This window comes from Eubalaena glacialis, chromosome 1 (assembly GCF_028564815.1).
Source record: "Eubalaena glacialis isolate mEubGla1 chromosome 1, mEubGla1.1.hap2.+ XY, whole genome shotgun sequence".
NCBI lineage: Eukaryota > Metazoa > Chordata > Mammalia > Artiodactyla > Balaenidae > Eubalaena > Eubalaena glacialis.
Window position 1 is genome coordinate 35,486,747 of NC_083716.1, and position 27,915 is coordinate 35,514,661.

A 27,915-nucleotide genomic window follows, 5' to 3' on the forward strand; every position below is an offset into this window, starting at 1 on the left:
GGGATAGGGTAAAATTCAAATCCAGATCCATCTAGAGCCCAATCACTTAACCACTATTCACTCAACAAAAATTTACTGAGGAACTACTACGTGTCAGCCTGTGCTAAGTGATGGGTCTAGTGGTAAAAAAAACAGATATCTTTCTTCTACCTTTCAAGTTATCTGTGAGGGACTACTGTGTCTGTTTTCCTCTTAATTTCCAATTTGTTGCAGACCAATATTTTAGTTAAAGAAATTTAAGAGGACTTCCCTGGCAGGCCGGTGGTTAAAACTCCATGCTCCCAATGCAGGGGGCACGGGTTCGATCCCTGGTTGGGGAACTAAGATCCCACATGCTGCATGGCACGGCCTTAAAAAAAAAAAAAAAGAAAAAATAAAAAAGAAATTTAAAACATTGCATCAATGTCAAACTGCTATAAAAGTTTCCTCTCAATTTTTGTTTTCATCTCTCCACGGGCTGGTAACAAATAGTTTGCAGACCAGCCCCACCTGCAGGCCACTTTTGCGTAGCACTGCTCTACAGTGTATTGGCAGACCATCTGAGGGGCTTTGTGCAGATTTTTGTGATGTGCACATTTTTGTGGTGAATAACAAAGTGGAGAAGACACTTCTGACAATGGTGGCTCGTATGTGGAGAGCAAGAACCTTCTAAGAAGGTATCATTAAGTATTTTATGTCAGTCTTCCTCAGCTAGTAAGCATGAAAAGGAGGAGGCGGGTAGAGATTCAGCGGATAGTAAAAGGCCACACTACAGTCTAACTTTGTACAAATCTGGCAGTTCTCCTGGTGAAGAATGTATACCACCATTTGCTTCCTCTGTTACTCTAGTCCTCTAATAGGACAGGACAGTAGGTAAAGGGCCAGTCAGGAATACTAATCACAAAAGCTTAGGGAAATTTATTTGCAAGTTTTCTTTCCTCATCACCCTGCAAACAACTGGATCACATCATACAATGGCATGCATGCTTAAGAACTAGCAAGCGAACACTTTAATATTATACCAACTCAAGCAGTAAGATAAAGCTGCTGAAAAATATTTCAAAGCCAAATGACTTATGGATTATTTGCACCATTATTCTCCTATTATGGAAAGCAGGGACCTGACCACACACACAGACACTTAGCATATTGAAATCTAAAATACATTTATCTTACTATACTTTCTTTTAAGAATAATAAATACTACTAACTTTAAGATTTGTAAAGTTATAAAGAAATTTTCTATGACACAGAATACAAAAATATATTCCTATTCCTCTTTATAAGTTAAGATAGATTTCCCAGGGGAATTCCCTGGTGGTCCAGCAGTCAGGACTCCGAGCTCTCACTGCCAAGGGCCCGGGTTTGATCCCTGGTCGGGGAACTAAAACCCTGCAAACTGTGTGGTGTGGCCAAAAAAAAAAAAGATAGATTTCCCAGGAAACAGCTTTAAGGTTTGCCAAAACTTGTGTAGGATGGACTAAATGTCTAAAAGCGTCTGACAGCTACTTTCATCTTAAAGCATCTGAGCAGGTATAGTCACGACATTCAGTATTTCAAATTTTAAACTGCAGTCTTCATCACTATTAGACTCAGAACTACATTATTTTCCTGCAATTGTGGTTTATTGTAATCTTAATCCATTTTCTCAAAGACCATTCAACACATTTATACTATTCCAGTAATTACCATGCTACCCAGAAAAACAAGTGAACAGTTTATTAAGAATTATATGAGGGTATGGAATGTGATACAAGTAAGACACTCAAGATGGATATAATAGTACTACTCACACAAAAAGTTAAATCTTAAAAAAAAAAATCACACAAGAAAAAGCAATTCCATCATCATAAAATAAGGTATTTCATGCAAAAACTTCAAAGAAATCCCCAGTCACCCCCAAACCCCCCCAAGCTCCTAACAAAAAGCTATCTGAAATATTGCCATGCTAACATATTAACCACAATATAATCATTCATAGAAAAGCAACACACTAATTAAGCAATGGATTAGATGAAACAACACAGGCTGCAATATCGTAAACTCATAGACCACGATGACTTTACATGATAAGCAATTCCAGAGTCACTCATAGGGTGAGCAGTATGGGCTAAATGTTGAGAGATAAGGTATGTAAATATAAACTCCATTAACTCATCTCATTATCTTCTAATTATAAAACCTAGAAGCTTCCAGAACCTGAAAAATTACATAAAATTTGGCATACTCCATTTGTGTTCCAAGAATGACATTAGGATCATATTTGCCATTATTAGAGATCTGTATAAAAGCACTTCATGGTCAGGAATTGACCTCTTAAATGATCACAATTTACATCATAGAAACACAACTCCAGATATGCATTTACTGTGATTAACTCTTACTCAAGACAAGAAACATGATTTTCTAGCACTTTATGTACAAATTACTGCAAAAGCCCAGTTAATTTAGAGACCGAATAAAATGTAAAACAAATGTGAACTGGTACAGAGAGTGAAGGGGAACAGCCTCATTAACAAAGATTTAATGGGTAACAATCTTGCCTTGACTTCTGAGGGAACTACAGTCAACAAACAGAGTGCCAAGCTGTAACTCATGTCTCTGTACCAAGATGCTTTAGCATATTTCATGGAAAAGATAGTTTTACGTTAAAAAAATAGGAATGGCATTTTATGGGATAGCATTCCCCTCCACAGCTGCCAAACAAGCCTGGTCACCAGGTGGTGCATAAACAAAGCGTATTTCCAAGTGGGTGTACCATATCATGATGAGGCAACCCAGGAGCGGAAGCACCCATTTCACTGCACCTGCCTATTCAGGAGGCCAGGAGAGAACTGGGACACCTACATTTCATGGTTTTGGGTTGAGCTTACCTATGGTGTATAGATTGGCTATAAGTAAAACAGTAAGGCCAAAGAAAAAGAACAGGAGAAAAATACTTAGGAGAAAAAACTACCCACTCCCATCTGCTATTTTTTTCCCTTTAGATTTAAGGTAATTAGAACAGGCTAGAAAAATTTCAGGATTACCCTTCCCACATCTGAAAATTCAACTTCCTATTTACATTCCATGAAAAGAACACTATAATTGTTCAGTGGCAGGATTTAGCCTCTCTAAAAAATAGAAGCTCTTGCTCTAATTTTCACAAAATGACATGAGAAAATTTTCCAATGTGAAACCCAGGGTTTGAGGCTAGTAAAGAAGTGTCTTTAATAATCAGGACCATCAAAGTTAGAGCTCTTTGGAATGTGTGTTATACATACAAAGTTATCACAAATTAAACTCCCAGAGTATTTATGAAACAAGCTCTTAAATGGGAAAGACTTCTAATGAGACATAAATGCTTCCATCAGCAAATTAAATCTGATGAATCAATCCTTCCCAAGTGACAAGGTCTCTGCTAACAACTCAACATAGCCTCTGGAATCAAAGGTAAAAGATCATTCAATCATGATGATGCAAGATGAAGTACAGATGAGCAGTACATATGAAAAAAATTTGTAAACCGCTGCAGTTCTAAAACAGTAGATTTATATTACAAAGCAATGTAAATAAATATGGGGCTAGTACAAAAGCTCTTATTTACAGTTTTACAAATGAAACTGTATTCAGTGTAAATGCTGTGTTTTAAAGAACACAGTACTATATTAGTAAAATGAGTTCTGTTGAGGGGAATTACAGTTTCTGTTAGAATCAATGTATAACGTATAAAAGATTCAAGTTAACTCTGTTTATAATTTAGTACAGACAAACCCAGTTTAACCTGGAATGGCATCTGTTAAAGTGCTGAAAAACAGGAAATATTTAGAAAACACTGTACATTATTAAAGCTTTATCAAGTCAGAATGTTAAAATCCTTTCACATTTTTAACCTTTTGCCACAGGCTTGTGGACAAGATGATTTTTCTCAGCAAAGGAGTAAAACTTACGAGGCCACCAGCTGCTTAGATGATTTTAGGTTCAGTGTTGCTAGTTTCCTAAAACAACTATTTATCCATCAACCATACCTTCAGGCCTTACAATCTGGTAAGTAATTAAATATTCAGGATAAGCCTAGAAGAGAAAGATTAATTCAAATATTGGTAAACAAATTTTTTGAAAGGAGACTTATTATAAGGATTCCTAGGGAAGAGGTTCTAAATTAGTGCTGTGGATCAGAATCATCAAAGGGCATTTTCCCAAAACAGCCTTACCTTGACTACAATCCCTTAGATTCTGAATCAGCAGGTCTAGGATGAGTATTAAGCATGTGTTTGTTTTTAATAACTGAGGTGATCCTGATACATATCCCCAGTACACAACGCTCTAGAGATGCTTTTGACTGGATCTATGTCACTAAGAGCAAGAGGGAATTATACATTTCTTTGCTACAGAGAGGTTAACTATTAAACATAGGATTCTAATTAATTATATTTTACAGAAGCTAAAAAAAAAAGTATGGTTGACAAAATCTGAATAAGGTCTGTAGGTTAATTAATGATATTTTCCTGATTTTAACAATTTTAAGAGAATGTCCTTGTTTTTAGGAAATACACATTGAAGAATTTAAGGGTAAAGAAAGATGCCTATAACCTACTTCCAAGCAGCTCAGAAAAAAAAAAAAAGTATACACACATACAGTAGGGAGAGCATGATAAAGGAGAAAGAGAGAATGCTAAAATGTTAACATTTGGAAGATTTGGGTAAAGGGTATAAGGGAATTCTCTTTATTATTTTTGCAATGTTTCTTTAAGTCTGAAATAATTTCCAAATATGAGTTAAAAAGAAATCCAGCTCTTAAGGCAATATGCCTTGTCAATTTAAAAGATTAGTAAGAGGTTAAAGTATGGCTCTAAAGCATTTTTGAAGATGAGCAAATAAAACTGAATTACCTGTTCTCCTCTGTAAATAACATATTCAGCTAATGCTAGGCCATTTACACTGGGTCGACCAGTGACTGAGTGATGTCCTGGAGGAGAATGTGCCATTTTCATTGCACTGAACTGCAGGAAAGACTTTCCCAAGGTTACCCGGCAAAAGAGCAGCTGCCTATAACATGTGAAAAGGAAAAGATCTCCCTGAAGACAAGTCGTACATGACAATTTTATTTATGTACACTACATAAGCTTTTTAATGCATTTATACGTGAACACTTATGATTGTTTCTATCATTTTACCCTTTAAAGAACTTTGTAAGAATGTCTTCTACTACTCTCACTAATGAAAGAATTTGTCACTTTAATTAATCCTTATTTTAACTATAAAATGATATCTTATAGCGATTGTAATAATCTTAAAGTGATATAGACTCTGCCATCCTGTTTGTATCCCAGCAAAAGCACAAATCATAGCCCAAGTGGGAAGGAGGAGGAGGCTTTAAGGGGCTTCCATGAAGTGCCTTACAAAGTTGAACATTTACCCAGGTAAGTCCTGTTGATTCCACTTTCAAAATGTATTGAAATCCATTCTCTTCTCTTAATTCTACTGTCACTATTGAGTCCAAATCACCAAAATTTTCACCTGGACTGTAACAATGGCCTTTGAACTAGTCTTTCTGTTTCTACTCTAATTCCTGTCTAAATTATTTTCCATCCGAGCAACCAGTGATTTAGGGAAAAAAACAACAAACAACAAAAACCATAAATCAGATCACATCGCCTTTCTGCTTAAAACCTTTTAGAGGCTACTCACTGTGCCTAGAAGAAAATCCAAATTCCTTTTAACAGCTCTAAATTCTCGAATTTTACTCTGTGTTCATTATGCCCAGGCGCATTAGTTTTTCTTCCCACAGGCCAAACTTTCTTGCCCTATGGCCATCAGACATACTGTTTCCTCTATCATCTAGAATGACATGTATTCTACCCCTCTTCTACTGGCTAATATTCATTTTTCAAGTTTCAGCTGAAATGTCACATCTTCAAATAGGTCTTCCCTCACCAGAAGTTTAAGTGTTACTTTCCCACTCCCCACAGGCATATGATTGGCCTTCCTTATTAGGTCCAATGAACTTTTTATTACTTGTTTCTCTAATTTTCTTTTCTCTCTATAGGAGAAGAGGAGATTTGGTGAACTAACTGATGATTCTGTCTCCAAAGAAGACGGGCTATGTACTTTTTATTCTAAATATGCCCTTTGGAAACCTTCTTAGCGTTTCTTTCCATATATATATATATATTTACGGCTGCTTTGGGTCTTCATTGCTGCACGTGGGCTTTCTTTTTAGTTGCAGAGAGCGGGGGCTACTCTTCGTTGCGGTGCGCAGACCTCTCATTAAGGCGGCTTCTCTTGTTGTGGAGCACGGGCTCTAGGTGCATGGGCTTCGGTAGTTGTGGCTCGCGGGCTCTAGAGAGCAGGCTCGGTAGTTGTGGCGCACGGGCTTAGTTGCTCCGCAGCATGTGGGATCTTCCCGGACCAGGGCTCAAACCTGTGTCCTCTGCATTGGCAGGCGGATTCTTAACCACTGTGCCACCAGGGAAGCCCTTCTTAGTGTTTCTAATAGATTTTCTATTATAGTCACAATCAGTCCCATGATAATCCAGCATACAGAAATCTTAAGTTAATAAACAAACTTATTTCCAGACATACAAGCATTCTACTTCAAAGGCAGCTGAGAAGAGGTACTCGAACAATGCTTACTACTAATACTAATAATCAGAACTATTTAGCCTTCAGATAATATATGACAAGTAAAAGTAGCAATGTTCAATTTACAGAATCTCAAGAAATTACAAGCCTCCTAACCATTCCAACTTATGATCTAAAATAGAAATGGGTGGGAGGTCATACCCAGGAGGACTGACTTTAGATACCTATGTGAGTCTAAATTTAGGGGGAAAACAACAAGAACAAAACATAAACAGTCTTTGTTTCCCTTCAGGACTACAGTCCTTTACCCTTGGTAACCTTTCAAAGTCAGCTGGGAAGCTTTTAAAAATCCCATGCACAGACCAGACCCCAGACCAATTAAGTGAGAATCTCTTGAGGGTGGGACACAGGCATTAGTTTTTAAAGCCCCTTAGGTAACTCCAATGTGCTGCCAAAGCTGAGAACTACTGCTCTAGGGTTTCTACATCAGTGATCAGAAGCTTCAGCATCAGCTAGGAACTTGGTAGAAATTGGTAGAAATGCATGTTCTAGGGCCCCACCTACTAAATCAACAATTCAGGACGCATGGCACCGGAATCTGTGTTTTTACTAGCCCTCTAGGTGATTCTGAGCTTGCTCATGTTTGATAGCTACTGTTCTAGGTCTTTATAAGCAGTGTCCTAACTACAGAATAAACCTCAGTAATTAATCTTACTTGATTTTTCAAATGGTGAAAGATAATTTATTTACCTATGAGGATTTTATCAATTAGACCCAAGTCATTTGAATGATTTTAACAACTGAGTTAGACCAGGGTAACTAAAAGTAGGAAAAAAGAAGTACAAAGTAGTTCTTTGATAATGTGTTTTCTAAATGGACTGATGTATTTTATTATAACTTTTTGAGTAGTAACATCACAGATTGAGGATTAAGATCATTATCACAGTGGAAGAGAGACTCCCTCACACATTGCCATGAAATGATTAGGTGTAACAAGTAATGCCATTTTAGCCTTTGAATACTAGATTTTTAAACAGTCCACAATAAAATCTCTTTCATGCCCAGTGATATTTTCTATTCCATATTCTGAAAGCACCAAGTGCTCTAATGATTGAATGAGTTGAATAGGTCAAGTGCATAGAACTGTGCTTGGCCCATACAGATCATTTAATAAATATCAGCCATTACTAGAACTGGGGAGAGCACCAAAAGCAACCTGAAATATGACTAGCTTGGATTCCTAAAGTTGTCCGAGATAATGTTTTGCCCCGAAAATTTCTCAAATTTGAAACCAGTTCTTATCTGATTCTTATCAAAATAAATGGGAACAAGTGATCTCTTACCTGTGGCAAATGTAACAAGATCTGTCTTTGTGTACTGGACACCCAGTACCTCCTCCGATTCCATACACATACTGATTGCTTTTGGAAGAGTTTTCAGCAAAATAGATCCCAGCTCCAAACATGCCGCCTATGTAGGCATGCCTTTCGTCAAAGCCTTTATGAATAATTGCATTCACAAAGGGAGACCCTAAAATACATATAAATACATAACATTTTAAAATTATCTTAGAAGAAAAAGAACAAAAGCTAAAGCCTCTTAGAAGTTAAATTCTTAAACATATATACACCACCACCACAATAAAGCAAAATCAAAACACAAGGGTTAACAAGTTAACTGTCAGCTAGCTCACCACTTTAGAATAAATAGTTATTTTAGAAGAATTGCTAATATGAATGAATGTTTCTAATAGGGTGGTGGTTCAGATGCCAAAGTAAGGACACATACAGATTCAACTAGAAAAACAAACAGATCACCTGAAATATCAATGCTAGAGTTATCAAATTCCAGGCCCCAAATTCATACATATCCAGAACCAAGAGTCTCATAATTCACCTCTTATGGCAAGGCTGAATGCAATTAGGTCATGCAATGACGCCCACATCTGTGTACTTTTTCTAGATATCAAAAGTGGCCAAAGTGATCTTTTCATGTTCATTTTCTTCTTTACACCTCTTCTCTCCTATCCTTCCACTTCTCTGCCTTTTATCACTTGCTAGTACCAGATTTCAACTGTAAATGTGGTGTGTTCCTTCATTCCCTACATACTGACTTCTTTCTCCTCCTTCCTTGCACGTGTGCCAAGAAGGAGCTTAGCCAAAGGAGAGGAGGTACTAAGCATGGGTACCAGGCCAGGGAGTGGAGTGAGGCTGGGGGTTGGGAAAAGCCAATATAACACAACTAACTGATCCATCAAGATCAGTGTCCCCGTTCATAAAGGGACAGGAAAATACACTGAATTCCACTTTACAGAAATACTGAAGAATACAATAACTTACTTGAATTTGGAAAAACCAAAACCATTTCTATTATAAAACAGAAAAAAATCATTCATTACAACCATCAAGTCAATACATAAATAAATATGCTCTGTGCCAAGAAATTATCATGATGATTTTTAGGGTTTTGGAATGAGAAGTACCATTTAGATATTATACACCAATTCAGTCTGCTGTAGCCATTCTTCCAGGGGACTGTGAAATTTAAATGTTGTGTTTTATAGAACTTTACCAGTCTCTAAAAATTTTCTGCAATCAAAGCCAACTGAAGGAACAGACTGGACTGATCATGGGTAATGTGCTTGAAGACTTGATAAACACTACATTAATATCTATATTAATCTTTGCTATAAACATGGAACACCAATCATCAACACCTGCCAACTTGCAACATAAACAGGAAATTTCAAGAATGACAAGTAATGGTGCTCTCAATTCAACAAAAGTTCTCAGAAAACCCCATAGGTTCAATGACAATGGCTCTTTTCGCTGAAGTTAAATGTAGCCTTGACACTTAGAATCACAGTCAGAACAGGATGTATATATTCTTCTGAGGCAATTTTCAGATTTTATTTTAACTTTAATTCACCCAACCAGTTAAAAGTAAAACACCATTTTTCAGAGTAATCATCACACAAAATCAAGTATATTAAAATAAAAGGGAAAATATGAATAGTCAACATTCTCATTTCTACACTTTTTCTGTTATGGTAATCCTATTTATACACTACCTATTGTAAAACATACAAACTCAAAAGACGTTAAAAATACAGGGACTTCCCTGGTGGTGCAGTGGTTAAGAATCCGCCTGCAACTGCAGGGGACACGGGTTGGATCTCTGGTCGGGAAGATCCCACATGCCACGGAGCAACAAAGCCCATGCGCCACAACTGCTGAGCCTGTGCTCTAGAGCCCGCGAGCCACAACTACTGAGCCCATGTGCCACAACTACTGAAGCTCACATGCCTAGAGCCCGTGCTTCTCAACAAGAGAAGCCACTGCAATGAGAAGCCCGCGCACCGCAACGAAGAGTAGCCCCTGCTCGCCGCAACTAGAGAAAGCCTGCGCACAGCAAAAAAGACCCAACGCAGCCAAAAAAACAAAAAAAATGTAAAGATTTACAGAAATACTGTTTAGTTTTTAAAAATGACATGAGGAATATACAGATTATTATTTCAAACCTGACAAAAAATGTGGAGGAGGATGGTGGTAGGGTAGGGGGAGAGGAATCTTACCATGAAATAGCATTCTTTCATTTGCATGGTTGTGGTTTTCTTCAGAAACTTCTTTCCTCCTGTGAGTATATCTTTCCCAGAGTTTCTTGTTACAAACTTTCTGAATCTTTAAAAAGAAACCAGAAAAATAAAACCTCTAGATCATAATAATTAATCTTATCCAAAAATGGGCCACATAGGGCCAGAAGAGAGGCAAAACTTTTCTCTGAAATATAAATTATGTGTTATTTTTAGTCAACTAAAAAACTTTAACCCAACCATAAAAATGGAAATATAGGTACATTTTGGAAATCAAAAAACTACAAAGGGGAAAAAAGCTATATGTAAAGGTCAAGAGTACTGTTAATTGATTAAAATACTTCCATTCTCATTACTTTAGAATTATTACTAAAACATCTCCAAATCAGACATGCTGAGTTCTGTATGGAAGTATAAGAAAGAGAATACTATCCTTTCCCCCCTGCTTTATCTGGCTCAAAGTACCATCTTTATCTGTTTTTAATTAAAAATATTTGAAATACACAAGTCAGAATGGCCATCATCAGAAAATCTACAAACAATAAATGCTGGAGAGGGTGTGGAGAAAAGGGAACCCTCTTGCACTGTTGGTGGGAATGTAAATTGATACAGCCACTATGGAGAACAGTATGGAGGTTCCTTAAATAACTAAAAATAGAATTACCATATGACCCAGCAATCCCACTACTGGGCACATACCCTGAGAAAACCATAATTCAAAAAGAGTCATGTACCACAATGTTCATTGCAGCTCTATTTACAATAGCCAGGACATGGAAGCAACCTAAGTGTCCATCGACAGAGGAATGGATAAAGAAGATGTGGCACATGTATACAATGGAATATTACTCAGCCATAAAAAGAAACGCAATTGGGTTGTTTGTAGTGAGGTTGATGGACCTGGAGTCTGTCATACAGAGTGAAGTAAGTCAGAAAGAGGAAAACAAATACCGTATGTTAACGCATATATATGGAATCTAAAAAATAAAAAAAATGGTTCTGAAGAACCTAGGGGCAGGACAGGAATAAAGACACAGACGTACAGAATGAACTTGAGGACACGGGGAGGGGGAAGGGTAAGCTGGGACGAAGTGAGAGAGTGGCATGGACATATATACACTACCAAATGTAAAATAGATAGCTAGTGGGAAGCAGCCGCATAGCACAGGGAGATCACCTCTAGGGTGACCACCTAGAGGGGTGGGATAGGGAGGGTGGGAGGGAGGGAGACGCAAGAGGGAGGGGATATGGGGATATATGTATAGCTGATTCACTTTGTTATAAAGCAAAAACTAACACACCACTGTAAAGCAATTATACTCCAATAAAGATGTTAAAAAAAAAATTGAAATAGCCACACCACACACACACACACCCCTACCTAGTATTCCCTCTATCCTTCCCTATCCCTCCAACTCCTAAAATTTGTCTGGAGAAGAGTTAAAGATGGATACTGGTTTCATTAGGAGTACTGTCAAAATTCACAATCCTAGTGCTGTTTCTTAGCTGTATTTAAGGGTGCTACAGCCCCCTGCTGGTCCTAGAACACATCTGGGAGCTGGTGGTTTTAGTCTTGGTTCAAGTTAACTCAAAATACCATCACAGACATAATCAAGGCACACAACTGGCATAAACAGAGCTCATTAATGTTTAAAAATAAAAGGGAATAAAGTTTTATCAATGAAAAAACTTTTATTAGATATTACATTAAAATACCTTTATAGAGGAAGAAAACAGCATACCTCCCAAATTCAGTAACTTTGGAAATCAAACACATATTCTCTTCCCTGCCCTCACCCTTAACAAACCTCTACACATTCTGTTACTGCTTGCACACAAAATGGACTTGACTGAAATTTGCCTGTAGTAGGAATAATTATTTGTTTTATTAAAAATTACTATATATATATCCATGAATAGAAATCTCAAGATGTCACTCAGGTCATACTATGATATGAACTAATAAAATACAGCTCCCAGAAGAATAACCCTTTCACCTGAATAATGAATGTGTGCTTGTTTTATATCATCTTATTTCTAAATAATATGAACACAGCAATCTCAATGAATAGTTTTAGTATTCACTAATTCTAAAATATGACATCTATTAGTATACTCATAATAGTATATTATTGTGAAACAGTAATACAACACAGCTGAAAGATTTGATACTGTTCACCTTTGAGTTTAAAGTTTAGGTATTAGAAAGATACTTGCCACATTTTAATTATAACTCTAAGTCTTATAATGATTAAGAATATATCAATGTAGTTAATAGAAAATCATTATGCATCTCAAGTAGAGTATGCAGTTTGGTTGCTATATAGCTTAAACAACAACAACACAAACTAGCAAAGCTGAAAAAGGTCCTGAGAAGAGTAACTGATATCAGTAACAGTCAGGACTCTCTTTAAAACATTTTTTTTAAAGACTATTTTTGGAAAGATGGAAGGTATAGAAGGAGTACTACTAAAATTACCAAAAATTGGTATATGTGGGGACTCACAGAAACCTGGAGTAGTCACAGTTAGGACAAACAAACCATGGTGTAATTATAAAGATGGGAGTCCTTCCATGAGTCACAAAAAAATTCAACTTTGTTACAACAGAGTACCTTAATAGTAGTTTACATATTTAAAGTCCTAAATCTGCAGGATTTATCTTTACCCCAAGATAAAGCATAATCCCTAAACTTAAATATGTTCAACAGAGGCTGAACTAGTGTTTAGTACAGAGATTTGAGGATCTTAACCTTCCAAGGACATATTCTTTCCCAAAATATCCCCTGATGCCCTGTGAAAGACTTATTGGGCTGGACAGATTACATTCTTGTGAAAGTTAATCATGGCTTCAGGCTTTGAAAACTATGGTCTCAGCAAACTTTACTTTCACTAACTTATTACCTTGAGAATATTGTATCTGTTGAATATTCCACCTGCATGACCTCCATCTCTGTGCTCTCGGACTGTACTCTGCATCTGATGGAAAAATATTTCAAATATACGTGTGTTAGCTTTTGTGTTTTTTTTGATTTAGGGAACATGGTTCTTGATCCATATGATTCTATTTTTGAGAATACAAAATGGGTTTTTAATATTTTTGTTGTTTAAGGAATGAGTTCTATAAGTTCACATGTACTATTCTTGAGAGACAGCAGATACCTAATACAATCAATCTAAAAATACATATAGGTGAAAATTATATAATGCAAACTACAGGAAGAAAAAGAAACAAGCAGATGCATAGGTGAGCTAAACATACAAAGCCAACAACTTGACATACCAAAAAAAACCCCAATGATTTATTTGTTCCCATTTGTTTTGCTCTAATAAAGCACAATTTGTATTTCATTGAGAGTTGGAGTTTCCTGAGCTTTAGAACTAAGTCTCACTCAACTTTGTATCTCTGTGCTCAGCTCACACATTTAGGGTATGATGTCCTTCAAAGTGCAAGGCAATATTCTAAGATTTTGGTGGATCCAAGAGTTTTGTGGAAAGCTAGAAAAAAATTTCCTAGATAAGTAGCATTCACATGTTCTGGGTCTTGTCTAAGATACTGGGCTTTGCAATTGCCTTCATGAAGGAAGGAAATATTAGCAACCTCTTCTTCAACAGAATTCTGTGTATTAATTGTAGTGCTGAACCAAGTTATTAGAATTAAGGTTTACTGAGATAGTGTACTTTAAATGCTGATTTCAGAAGTTTTCCAGGTGGTAAAGAGTTAGGGACATTAAAAAACCCTGCTACATACATGTTCAAGTAGATCTGGAAACTTCTGGGAAATTTAGCTACTGAACCAACATTTATTTAAGGTATATGAACATACCTCTTCCTCCACAGACTGAAACTCTTTATCATCAGGAGACAGATCTATGAGAATTGTTCCACTTCCAGAGGTGTTCAGAGTTAAGTATGGGTTAAGACCTATCAAATGAAATTTAAAGGTTAAAAAAAAATTTGCCAAAAAAAACCCCCAATAAACATCAACCCAAAACAACCACCTAATTTATCTGATGCTTACTACCAATTTAAAAAAACTTTTTATTTTGGGATAATTCAGATTTACAGGAAGGCTGAGAGCACTGAGAGTTCCTGTGTACTCTCACTCCACTTCCTAATGTTACCATGAGGAACATTAATGTTTCCTTAATGTTACCATTTTACACAATCATAGTACACCTGTCAAAAATTAAGTAAATTACAGACTTTATTTGGATTTCACCAGTTTCCCCCACTAATGTCCTTTTACTTTTACAGGATCCAAACCAGAATATCACACTGCATTTAGATGACTGTTTTTTTTTTATCTTACAAGTCATAAAGGTTTTGTGAGAATAGTTCAGAAAATCTTTCTATTCTTTATTTCCTATTTGTCACATGTTTTCTTCTTCAAATTATTTCCTTTATTAACTAGGCAGCCCTTTCAGCATTTGGTCTCTTTATTTTTTGTAAAACTGAGGAAGAAACTTGCATGGCCTCAGGTAATTTTAAATCATCCAAGAATGAGAAGTCATAAAGTCTACTAACGATGGAATGCTTATTCTAACCCATGATAGATTCTTTAATTCAGCAATGAATGTCATATTTTCTGAATGTCAACAGTCAAGATAATCATATATATTTTTGTATCTTTATTCTCACAAAAGCTTTTTAAATGGAATCTTAAAACAGAATTTTCTAATTTCTTTGTTACATCTGTAACACAACTCTCCTTTAATCTCTTCAAAATCTCCAGAGCTCCACTGTTTTCTCAGTTAGGGCTCAAATCCTTTACTGCTGGGTTAATGCATGGCGGTATGCCTCTGGAGACTAAGAGCACTGTTCTGGTCTGAGTAACAGTACTACCACCAACATGCCAAACTCTGATAAAGATGTATAGATATGGCTGAATTAAAATGTCTACAGGAAGTATGGAGACTATACAGAGGAGGTATTTTATAGAAAAAACACTTAACAGAATAAAGTCTGTGACAAACACTTGACTAAGCCATCTTCTAATGGCCTCAAGAAGACATTTATCAGTGCTGAAAGATCAGAACAAGTAATCTATTTTTTTAAAAAATAAATTTATTTATTTATTTTGGGCTGCGTTGGGTCTTTGTTGCTGCGCGCAGGCTTTCGCTAGTTGCAGCGAGCGGGGGTTGCTCTTTGTTGCGGTGTGCAGGCTTCTCATTGTGGTGGCTTCTCTTGTTGCGAAGCATGGACTCTAGACGCGTGGGCTTCAGCAGTTGTGGCACACGGGCTTAGCTGCTCCGCCGCATGTGGGATCTTCCCGGACCAGGGCTCGAACCTGTGTCCCCTGCATTGGCAGGCGGATTCTTAACCACTGCACCACCAGGGAAGTCCCAGAAAAAGTAATCTATTGACTTGATGCACTGAATGATAGCTAAGGCTGTTAAGTTAGCGAGATGAGAGACTGTCAGAAGCTTGCCACTGGTTCCATTTTGCAAATTGGGTATAATATAGGTATAGAATCCTGGCTTCAAATGAAAATGAGGAAGGTGTTAACTTTACGTAGGAAAGTGACCCTGATGTGCTAGATCAGACACAGTCATTCTGTGTCATGATGTTTCTCCTCCATGTAGGAATGAATGTTCCTACTAAATTGTAGCTGGATGTTATCAGAATGACCAGAGGCAGCATGGAGGTACGTACCTCTGACACTTGAAGGCGGTGTATCTGTTTCCATCATTGTTTCCTGAGCCTTTCAACAATCTTAGCTGCTATCCTACCAGATCCAGTGTTTTCTAGTAGAGTCATGATGGCAGCCCACAACTGAGGGTTCTAGTTCCTCTTCATACTAACATTCCAGGGAGCCATGAGTCTTCCCTCTTCTTTATCTCATAAAATTTTGTCTTCTATACTAGAAATATCCAAGACTATCTCGCATTTTAAATGTTTTGCCTCAGTTCCTATCAGGCAAGTAAAGTGCATCTACCTTTAATCAATTCTATTCCAGAATTCCAGTTTAAAACATTCTTTAGCTTGAATCACCTGATTTTCAAAGCTCTCTTTTTTCTTCTTCAAGAGATGGACCCATCCTGGCTAGCATACATCCTTCCCTAAAAATTCTCTCATTTTTGCTAATGGAGGTTTGCCTTTAACCACAGTTGTACAGCCAGGTCTTCAATTACAGGATGCTTCTAACCCTGGGGTACATCACTCCCTCAGTTTAACAATGAACTTAAAATGTGATTCTGACACCTAAAATAATTCATCTTTTATACACAAGACCTGATATACAGGAAGTGTGAATATCTATTGAACAAATGCAATTTGCATTTTCCTAACGTAACAACATTCAAGAGAAATAAAATATTATTCAACTTTGTTTCGCTAAGTTTCTTTAGTTGCAACATTACTGTTCCCCAATATTTTTACTGCAAGTGTTTAGAATTTAACTATTTACAACAAAAGAGATTCACAACATTATTTTATGGGCAGGCCTGAACACCTAGTCATTACCTATTCTATTACCATCAGATATTAGATATCCAAGTTTCAGATCTTTTAGAACCATACAATTTTTGAGCTACAATAACTTCAAAAATAAGTGAATGGAAATAATGAAAAAAACTTCAGAGATAAAGCAACACTCACATTTCTGAATGGCCCAGACACTTCACTTAGGTTCACAGAGTTAAAGGTAGCAGCTCAGGCAGCTTAACAGTGGCAGATTTAAGATTCGATCCCAGGTTTCTGGAATCCTACTCAGTATGCTTCTTATTAAGTGGACTCTCTGTTACAGATTTTAAAATTATCATTTACTAAGTTGAGGGCTGCCTTTGTGCAAGCTGTTCAGCTGATGATAGCAGTGACTTAAAATGAAATACCTTGTTGCCCAGAGATAAGTCTCTCAACTCCTTTAATTAGTTTGTGTCTATGTCCATAAGCATTGATTCCAATCTCCTTCAGCTCCTTGTGCCCCATCTCAACTAATACATCCAAAGTGATCTTACAAAAGAGAATGAAACTGTTTAGAAGACTTGTTTGGAAGACATTCATATATTGGTGTTCTCACAATGTATTAGACTTATGCATTTATTTCAAATTATTTTGAACAGATTAGAAATGAAAGCACACCAGCTGTTAAACTGAAACTGAAAAGTTGCAGCTAATTAAACAGAAAGTTGAGTCATGAACTACCAAAAATATCATTATTTTCATTTAATATAAGAACCTGAGCAGAACTAAACTGCAAAACAAAAATGCATTTTCAAATTAGCCACATTTAGGTACACTATTTTACCATCACTCTGCATCCAACCTATTTACACAATGTCTTAATGTAATGTTCCTACAGACTCTGGACTATGCTAACTGATAACCTGAACATCATTGTTCAAACTAAGCCTTTTACCTCAAATATATTATTCCCATTTTGTGAAACTGAAGACATTCTTTAAAATCCTGTTTTTTTTTTTTTTTTTTTTTAACAAATCTTCCATGAAGCTTTCCCTGAACAGTCCAGCTTGTAGTAACTCTTTTTTTCTTATAATTTCTATGCCAAAAACTTGACTCTTTATATGTTCTTGGTATAGCTCCCTAACTAGATTGAAAGTTCCTTAAGGGTGCAAGTCTATAATAATTATATTTTCTGGACTCAAAAAATCAGTAAATGTATTCTGACAGAATACTTTAAATTAGGACTGTTCTAGAAATGCCCAGATATATAGTTTGTGTGTCTATGTATCTCCCCATAGTGGCTAGCGAAGTGTCAGGCTTAGAGTGGGTAGTGACTGACACAACAGAATTGAACAAACTGAGCTCAAGGATAATTTACTTTTAAGAAATGAATACGCTAAACTTACTCAAGAAAGCTATTTTACTGCTACTACACAAGAAACGATTTTTATGTGCTAATAAACTAAATGGATATTCCAAGAACAAGCCAAATTAGAAGACTGACTGATTTCCAGTCTCTTAAAAAAACATCCTTTTCACCCCTCAATAGGCTGAATGGTTCAGGGCATTTCAAGTATGTTCTATTTTTCCCTTGAGGTTCCCCCAAACACCAAACCAAGCAAAACAACTCATGTACCTACCTGTTCTCTCTCAAATATATCCATTAGGTGTTCAAGTCCAAGATTCCTTACAAACTGAGTTATGCTAAAATCTACTCCTGGAACTAGAAAATAAAAAAAATCACAGTAAACAAAATTTCATATCAGAATAATGTATATCAACATTATAACAGCAAAGTTTTGTGACATTATTATATGCATGAAGAATGTAAAGATGAAGCAAAATATTAACAGCCGTTTGGGATATAATATTAAACTTAACATCAAAAATTGCAAGGAGAAAGCTATAAAATTTCAACATTATTAGAAGAAAAGAGTTAACCAATGGGGCACTCTCATGTTACAAAGAAATCTTTTCTTTTTAAGAAATTTTATTTTTAACTGTATCTTTAAAATATGTTTCCATACAGCTTAAACTAATAAAATGTTATATGTCAATTATATCTCAATTAAAAAAGCAAAGTTTCCCTATCTTTGAAGAGGTAAGCTATTTTACAAAAAAAGTTTATGAAAACAAGTTCCAGTGTTGCAAAGGGTGAGATCAATTTTGACAGGTAAAAGGTAAAGAGACTGTAGGTATGTGTCTTTTTTTCTTTTTCTTTTTTTTTTTGGCTGTGCCACATGGCTTGCGGGATCTTAGTTCCCCAACCAGGGACTGAACCTAGGCCCACAGCAGTGAGAGCGCTGAGTACTAACCACTGGACCGCCAGGGAATTCCCTTTCTTTTCTTTTTAAAATTGATATTCAAAATTAGGTATTTTGATGTGGGGTTAAAAGTATTTCATAATTCTGTAATAATACACTGGAAGAGATAAATAAAGGCATAAGTACTCAACCAAAAGGACTTCTATACCTTTCAAAAAGTATGTTTACATCTAAAGAGTAGGTTAGCAGCAGAACACTCATCAAGTCTCATCGCGGAGGGAGAAAGTTTCATTAGGAATTCTAATACTAATGTAAAGAAAACAATAAAAGGCTAAAACTTTTAGGCTATGTTAATCTGTTAAAAGGCTAAAACTTTTAGGCTATGTTAATCTGATACTAACAGTTGTATCTAAGGTTAAAAGAATGGCTTTTTAGTAATCCAAATGACAAATATGTGGCTACAATACCAGTTATTTTGGCTGAATGTCTCACCTTCCTTTTTCTCCAAACTGGAAGCACCCTCTGTTCCACTTGAACTAACTACTGAAGACAGTTCAGAAAAACTGCCAGATAAGTTGTCAAGACTGCTGGCTGCAGAAAGGCTTGATGGGCTGGATGGACCTGAAGACAGAGCATCTGCAGTGGCTCCAGGGCTTCTCACGCCATTGAGCACTTGAGATTTATAACATGAAGGCAGAGCAGAAGGGGGCATGGCTGCTGTCAGGAGAGCACTGACATCATCTGCCTAGGGTATATGTCAGAGAGATGAAATCTGCAATAAGCAAGTTTTAAAATTCTATACTATACCCAATAGAACGCATTAAAAAATATGACAAAAACCCAGCAGATTTACACTAGAATTGCTTATTATATAAAAATTATTTTAAAAAGTGAGCCAAATAAGTAATATTCAGCTATTAGTGATAAATAGCTAAATAAGTGATATTCAGCTATTAAACCTAAAACATAATACAGAACACATCTTCTGAGACATACAAAATAAAACTGTTAAATGTGGCAAAGCAAGAAAACAATCCTAAGATATCATGATTGAAAAGCACTGAAATGAATTTTAGAAATATAAATTTTAAAAAGATTTATAAACTTTTAAAGGCATTCTGAAGACGTAATTCAATCTACATAGAACTTTAGCAAACAGAATGAGTTTTTTTTTTTTTTGTGGAAAATATTCAGTAATATATTTGTTCCTCAAAATTGAACATTTGGAAGGGTAGGAAAAAAGATAATCATTTAAATCAAATCTGCTAGAATGGAAAAAAAATCCCAACTTTACTGGTATATTAATTTGTTTAATAAGTAACAAATAACTATTCTTTAACAATGCTCAATTAAGACACTAAGTAATTAACATTCAGCAAGAAGTAAACAGTACTTGTTTTCATGGCTTTTCATTTATACTGCCTTTTCAATCCTCACCTTTTTCTTCCCCTGAATCTGAGGACTCCCATGACACTCATAGTTGGTATCTAACACTTAAAAGCAACATTAGCACAATTTATTGGGTGCTTTTTATGTACCTGATACCACGCTGAGGACTTTAAATACATCACCTCATTTAATTTTCATATTAACCAGATACATTTTACCTGCATTTGGAGATTAGGTAACTGAGGCTTTGAGGTTAGGCAACTTGTAAGACTGTACAACTGAAAGTGGTAGAGCTGGAATTCTAAGGCAGGTCTGTTTGACTCTAAAACCCATGCATGCTCTTAGTGCACCCTGTTTCAATGTCACTTAATTATATCTAGTGAACTAACATATGTGCAGACTGAATTAGAAAAGTTCACTTCTAAGGTAGTTTGGAACTGGAAGGATATTTCCCTTAAGAAATATTTGCAAATATGGCTGGGTTGTCAGCCTGCTGAGAAAATTCTATCCAACCCCCAATGCAGCTGAACTAAATCAGCTTCTCAATGTAACTTGCAACAGTGGAATCTCAGCAGAAAGCAGTGTGCATAAGAGACTCCCCTTCCTCTCCACCTCACGAAGAATTTCTTCCCCTTTTCCCTCCACTGCTCTGGGTCAATGTCCTCAGTGGCAGAGGCAAGAGAAGCACCTGCCATCACAGTGGCCAAAGTAGAGGCTGGAGGCCACAATGGAGACACCTACAGGGGTTTCCTTGGGAGAGGAAAGACAAAAAGACTTCCCATGGAGAACTGGAGGAACTAACTTGTTTCATGAACAGTTTTGGTGGGGTAAGCAATAAAATCTTTGGGATGAGGCAGTGCTGGGAGGGAAGAAAATCTCTATAAAGGCAGGTTTTGCGGCTGCACCCTGAAGGCCATGTTCCCAGCTGGGGAAGTTCATAAAGACCCATGAGCCTGTACCATCTTGTGCCCTATGCACTGTAACAGCATCCACTGAGGGCCTTGCCTGCTTGTTTCCTAACTAATGTAAGCAGCTATACCTTATACTTTTTTCCCATTTCTAAAAGTACTCAGCTTACAGTAACTGACAATTCTATTATTTACTCATTATATTTTAATACCAAAGAGGTCTAAAATTTAAATTGGGCTAAAAGCCAGATTTTGCCACATTCACCATAAAGACATTTTATATATACCAAGTGAATTTTAAAAAGTCAGGAAAGCACTGAGATTTTTCAAAGAGCCCATCACTTACTGAAACTAAATCTAAAGGTGTTTGTCCTTCCTGATTTTTAAGAGTTGGATCAGCTCCATGGGCCAACAATAAAGCACAAAGCTGTGTTCGTCCCTTTTGGGCTGCTTCGTGCAAAGGTGTGAAAGCCCATTTGTCCGTAGCATTGACACATGCATTATACTTTATTAGTAAAGCTGCTACATCTACATGCTGTAAAAGAAAATACTCCTGTTACAGTCGGAAATTTTATTTTATCGTACTTTAGCTCTTAAAAAGAAACCAGCTATATACCTATTTTTCCAGTTTCAAACTTACTCTAGAATGAAAAACTGTGTTTTCCCCCCGTCATCATAATTTATGGGTAACTGATTAAAAATTACAGTAGTAGACATTTACCTAACTTGAGAAAATATCTAGAAAATAGTTAGGAATTCTACACAGGAAGGAACTAAATTAATAGGACTTTAACAGTTTCAATTTATTTAAGTGTTATAACTGCTAAACATCAATTTATAAACCAGCAGCCTTCCTTAATTAATCAAGTGAAGATGGTCAATACTGATTGTTAACATTCAAGGCTATTATAAGTCAGGAACAACGCATCTCATCTCTACAGATTCGTATGAATCCCAATGGAGTTTCTGGGCACCAGCAAATAAACAAAATCACCAACATCTCACTGAAAATAAGAGATATGTGCTAAGGAAGGTAATACAACAAAAGACAAAACGTGCTGCATGTCACACGGCAAGCTACAATAGATTCGGAATTGAAACTTGGAAGTTGTTTAACCTCTTTAGCTCTCATATTTACTTCTCTGTAAAATGAGAAAGTCAAACTAAATTCCTTTTGAATTGTAATACTGATTTTCACTTTGAAAACTTCAGACATTTTTAAAGGTAACACGAAAGAACTTACCCCATAAGATGCTGCATTGTGTAAAGGAATAAGTCCTCCTTTGTCTTGAGCATTCACGTCAGCTCCATGTTGCAGCAGATACTCTGCAACTTCTAAGTTATTATAACCAGCTAATTTAGAAAAAAAGTAAAATTACTTGTTAATATAAAAAATAGCTACATATATGTATATACCTATATACAAAGAATAGATAGGATTTTAAAAATAAGACATTTTTATAGAAATCTGAAATTCTGCAATGGAGTCTATTAAAGATTTATCTTATGGAAAAAAAAATTGCCCACTGGCCTCAAGTTGGAAGCTTTCAGTAGTGATACCCATTTGTTTTGGAGACTCTAAAGTTATATTGACTGATATACTTAAATCTTTCCTTTTAAAACCTTCTTACCAAAGTCCCTGCCTTCATGGTGGTTATATACACAACTTCCTGAACTCAGGTACATGGTCTCAAGGCTGCAAGCAAAAGGCATCCAATCATATAAAAGCCAAGTTAGGAACACAAGTGGCTGGCAGAGCAGAAGACAACACACCAGTGTGGGTCTCAGGGCCCCATTTCCCCAGAAGGCCACAAGGACATGCTTTTTGCTAGAGAGAATGTAAGGGTGCATATCTCTACAAGCAGCAGAATCTATTGCTGCTAAAGCCATGAAGTAATAAAACTTAGTATTTTATAAATGTACCGCAACCTCCCAGCTGTCATTTTGGGAACTGTCAGCTATCTTAGTAAATGCATGCTCACGGTAAAGTATGTACATTTTATTTGACACATAATCAATAGTTTGAAAGCAAATCTGGAACTTAATTTTGTCAACATAAAATCAGGTATCACGTGAAACTTTAAAATAGTTCAAAGTATTTAACTCATTCATTTTTACTGTAGTTTTCAGCCTTTTGCTGAAAGATCTAAAGCAAAAAAAAAAATTTAGTAAGATCAAGTAAAGAAAAACAAAACTACAAAACTACCATAAGCTAAATACTACACCAAATCCAAAAGTCCTTCCAGATCTCAAGGTATAATACCGCATAAGTAAGAAACATTTTGTGTATACAACGTATTTGCCACTTACAAAGAACACAGACTTAAATAGTAATATTAAATGTTCTAGGTAAGCTACCATAAAGATACAAAGCTAATATACGTAATTATGCACAGCACAATTCAAACCAGAGGTCAGGCCACGTTTTGTCTTGCAAGGACTAGAAACTCCTGATTGCCAGTGGAAGAAGAGAAGCTTTACCTCGCTTTGTTAGCATTTGTGGCTTATCACTTTTAGTGCACTTTTAATGCTCTAAAAGACACATAGATGGAGTAATTCTTTTCCTTTGCCAGTGGGGTTCCAACTTACATGGGGTCATAATTTAAAGGTAAAAACCACATACACTAAAATTCTCTCTTAAGGGACTTCCCCGGCAGTCCAGTGGTTGGGACTCCGCACTTCCATTGCAGGGGGCCCGGGTTCAACACCTGGTTGGGGAACTAAGAGCCTACATGCTGCACAAGGCGTGGTCAAAAAACACAACAAAAAACCCCCCCAAAACAACAAAAACCTAGGAACATAGTTGCTCACACTGTGAGACTGAAAGGAACTGAGAGAAGAGTGAACTTACACCTCCTACATTACACAAAGTGGCAGAAACACCGGCATTCCTTTTTTTTCTCTTTTCAAACCACGTGTATTTAGATAAAACTTGTATGAGTCAAATGTGCCTATGATGCAACTCCACTAAAGTATTAGTTGTAGCTCAGTGATTTTAATGGCCCATTCCCTAGCATCTTCTTTTTTTTTTTTTAAAGGAATATGCATTTGTAACTTTATTGTTCTTATTTTTAAACATCTTTTTGGCCAAGTGGCATGCAGGATCTTAGTTCCCTGACCAGGGATTGAACCCCTGCCTCCTGCAGTGGAAGCATGGAGTCTTAACCACTGGACCGCCAGGGAAGTCCCCCTAGCATCTTCAATGCAGCTCAAAAAGCTGTGCTGAAATCACAATGCTGCATTACATGCAGTGAAGACAAAGATACACTGCGCCAATTTTATGAGTGAAAACTTAGAACAAATGTTTTGTACTCAACTGTATTCCCCAAATATCCTGTGTTGAAGCCCTAACCACTAGTACCTTAGAATGTGACTGTATTTGGAGATAAAGCCTTTCAAGAGATAATTAAGTTAAAACAAGGCCGTTAGGGTCAACCCTAATTTAATGTGACTGTTGTCCTTATAAGAGGAGGAGATCAGGACATAGAGACACCAGTGATGCACATACACAGAGAAAAGGCCATGTGAGGCCCCAGAGAGAAGGTGGCCATCTGCAAGCCAAGGAGAGAGGCCTCAGAAGAAACCAATCCTGCCAACATTTCCAGGACTGAGAAAATACATTTCTGTTGTTTAAGCCACCTAGTCTGTGGTAATTTGTTAAGGCAGGCCTTACAAACTAATATGACAAATAACAAGAAGTTTATGTAACTTCTGGAAGTCTTTAAAGATTTTTTCTGCTTATGCTTAACAGCTATCATTAGAAGAATGGAAAGATTTAGCGTTCCATGAGGATGGCCAGCTCAGCAGGACTATTTTTAAAGTTTCTGTAGCCAAAACACACTCACAAAGATGATTCAAACAATATGATGACCTGGAATAAAGGTTCCAAAGCACATGGTGATTGGCAGAGCCTCTTTCGATTGTTCTTAATGAATGTAACATGCTAGTGCTAGAGTGAACATGGCCCTGTACAAATACACTAGAGTATAATTGTTGTATTAGAAGATACTTGATTTGAATCTTTCAAATTTACTTACAGGAAATATTTTACTCAGGTAAAACGAATCTTAGATGTCACCAGCCTAAATCTGTGACACTTCATTCACTTACCTGCTAAATGTAAAGGTGTTGAATGTCGGCCTTGGGTATCACGGCAATTCACATTATCTGGTGAAGACAACTTCTTTACTCTGGCTAAACAACCCTTCTTGGCAGCATCCAACAAAGCTGCATCTCCCCTAAGTAGATCTTGAATATCTGTATCTCCATCTTTAACAAGATCCAAGGGAGTATTTCCATCTCTGTTTTTCTTTGTGGGGTCTGCACCATGCTGGGCATGTGAAAAACAGAAAGGGAGGAATTAGCTTAAGTTTGCCCTTGGTCAATGAGAAAATATTCAATGTAACGATACCAAAGAAAACTTTTTTTTTTTAAACATCTTTATTGGAGTATAATTGCTTTACAATGGTGTGTTAGTTCCTGCTTTATAACAAAGTGAATCAGCTATACATATACATATATCCCCATATCTCCTCCCTCTTGTGTCTCCCTCCCACCCTCCCTATCCCACCCCTCTAGGTGGTCACAAAGCACTGAGCTAAAGAAAACTATTTTATACAGAGACTCTACTTTAAAGGTTAACATGACTGTTAATAACGCTTAATTTAATACATAAAAAATTACAACAAAAAATACAGAGGCACTTAAATATTACTGGGTTTTAACAATGCAATAATATAGTCAAAATTTTAAACTACATTCAAAACAAGGTAGTATTTCACTAAAAATTACCTTTTACATATGCTATTTTTAGTTTTCACAAACATATTTCAATGTTCGTATAAAGTATAAATTTAACTATACTCTTTTTACTGTAAAATAGCTACACTGGTACCAGTACAGATAAACCAGTACTATCAATTTCATTAGTACTAAATAAACCTGGCTTATACTGTTCATGACATTTATTCTGAAATCTAGGTACAGAATTAGATTTTTGCTTCCTACCCCCTAACTAGTTTAAGTTTATATTAGAATTATTAGAAATATCATAAACATATTCTACATAATATACCCTGTCCATAAGTACTTAAATATACCTGGAGCAGAAGTTTGCAAATTTCATATTTTCCTTTTGCTGCAGCTTCATGTAAAGGTGTAAATTTCCATAAGTCTGCTACATTAACTACTGCTCCATGCTTAACAAGAAGTTCTGCAACTTCATAATGTCCATAAGAACATGCATTGTGCAAAGGTACAAGGCCTCTGAAAAGTTAAATAAGCAACACAACACAAAGATATATTTTAATTTAAATAATTACATACAGCTGATAAATTTCTTGACCTGCATAAGAAATTTTACTGATTTAAATTTATAGAACCTAAATTTATTGAAAGCAGAAATGGAATTACTTTGGGGCCGGGGGGTTAGGCAGAGAGGACATTTAAAAAATATTTAAAATTGCAGAGAACATAACAAACATCTATTTTGCAATATCTAGAATTAAGAATATTCTATTCTATTCTATGGCCATGCAGCGCAGCTTATGGGATTTTAGTTCCCCGACCAGGGGTCAAATCCGGGGCCACGGCAGTGAGAGCACTGAGTCCTAACCACTCAACTGCCAGGGAATTCCCAAGAATTATATATATATATATATTTTTTTTTTCTTCTTTTTTTACATCTTTATTGGAGTATAATTGCTTTACAATGGTGTGTTAGTTTCTGCTTTATAACAAAGTGAATCAGTTATACATATACATATATCCCCATATCTCTTCCCTCTTGCGTCTCCCTCCCTCCCACCCTCCTTATCCCACCCCTCTAGGTGGTCACAAAGCACCGAGCTGATCTCCCTGTGCTATGCGGCTGCTTCCCACTAGCTATCAGTTTTACATTTGGTAGTGTATATATGTCCATGCCACTCTCTCACTTTGTCCCAATTACATATTTTTAAAGAAAAGTAATTTTAAGATAAACTGGAAGAATTCAAGTATCCTCAATGCAAACTGAAAAATTTACCACATTAAAAATCAGCATCACACTATTGTTGTAATCTCCTTGGCCATTACAAAATTACAAGGCGTTATGCAACTAAGTCTTTATATAGATGCTACTCATCATAAAATCTTAACTGAAATTAAGAAGCTATATTTAAGCCAGTTAGGAAACAGACTTCTCTGAAAATAAAAGAACTACCATCTATCATAAAAATGTTTTCAGATTTTCCTAAAAAGGTCAGATAAAGGAACAGAGAGGCCATGGCAATTGTTGGTACTTGCCCTTTATCTTTAGCGTGCACATCAGCTCCGTGTTGCAGCAGATATTCCACCACAGACACCCGATTATAGCCAGCTGCAAAATGGAGTGGCGTAGACTGACGCCCTTCAATGTCTCTGCAGTTGACACTCTGAACAGTACACAATTTCTATAGGACGCAACACAGTATACACATGATGTTACATATTCCGACTTGTTTTCATTCATTTAGTAGAAATTTCAAATGTCTGATTTATTTTCTTGTCTCATCATATCAGTATTCTCATACACATGATGCTACATATTCTGACTTGTTTTCATTCATTTAGTAGAAATTTCAAATGTCTGATTTATTTTCCTGTTTCATCATATCAGTATTTTCAGAAACTCTTTGCTATTTATTCTTCTTATTTCATCTTGTCATTTATTGGGAATCCCTCTGGTCCTCTTATCTATAATCATCTACTTTTGCTAAAGCTAGTAGGTAAATTTTATTATTACCATTACTGCTATATACATAAAGGTAACGCAAGTACCTGAAAGCAATCATAGCTTT

At 36.3% G+C, this 27,915-nt stretch overlaps 1 protein-coding gene across 1 annotated transcript in view; it reads right to left on the reverse strand.

Annotated features, from left to right (window-relative positions):
• Window positions 1–1,639: 1,639 nt before the first annotated feature.
• TNKS2 (tankyrase 2) overlaps window positions 1,640–27,915 on the reverse strand; it is a 64,202-nt gene continuing 37,926 nt past the window's right edge. Inside the window, exons 14-27 of the mRNA XM_061172102.1 lie at window positions 27,383–27,528; window positions 26,200–26,365; window positions 25,211–25,430; window positions 22,344–22,453; window positions 21,447–21,635; window positions 19,296–19,548; window positions 18,180–18,262; window positions 16,968–17,088; window positions 13,961–14,058; window positions 13,039–13,113; window positions 10,118–10,223; window positions 7,887–8,073; window positions 4,851–5,007; window positions 1,640–4,032 (exon numbers count right to left, since the gene is read on the reverse strand). Coding sequence (XP_061028085.1) covers window positions 3,970–4,032; window positions 4,851–5,007; window positions 7,887–8,073; window positions 10,118–10,223; window positions 13,039–13,113; window positions 13,961–14,058; window positions 16,968–17,088; window positions 18,180–18,262; window positions 19,296–19,548; window positions 21,447–21,635; window positions 22,344–22,453; window positions 25,211–25,430; window positions 26,200–26,365; window positions 27,383–27,528 — 1,974 coding nt within the window. The 3' untranslated portion in view covers window positions 1,640–3,969. The remainder of the gene's footprint in view (window positions 4,033–4,850; window positions 5,008–7,886; window positions 8,074–10,117; window positions 10,224–13,038; window positions 13,114–13,960; window positions 14,059–16,967; window positions 17,089–18,179; window positions 18,263–19,295; window positions 19,549–21,446; window positions 21,636–22,343; window positions 22,454–25,210; window positions 25,431–26,199; window positions 26,366–27,382; window positions 27,529–27,915) is intronic.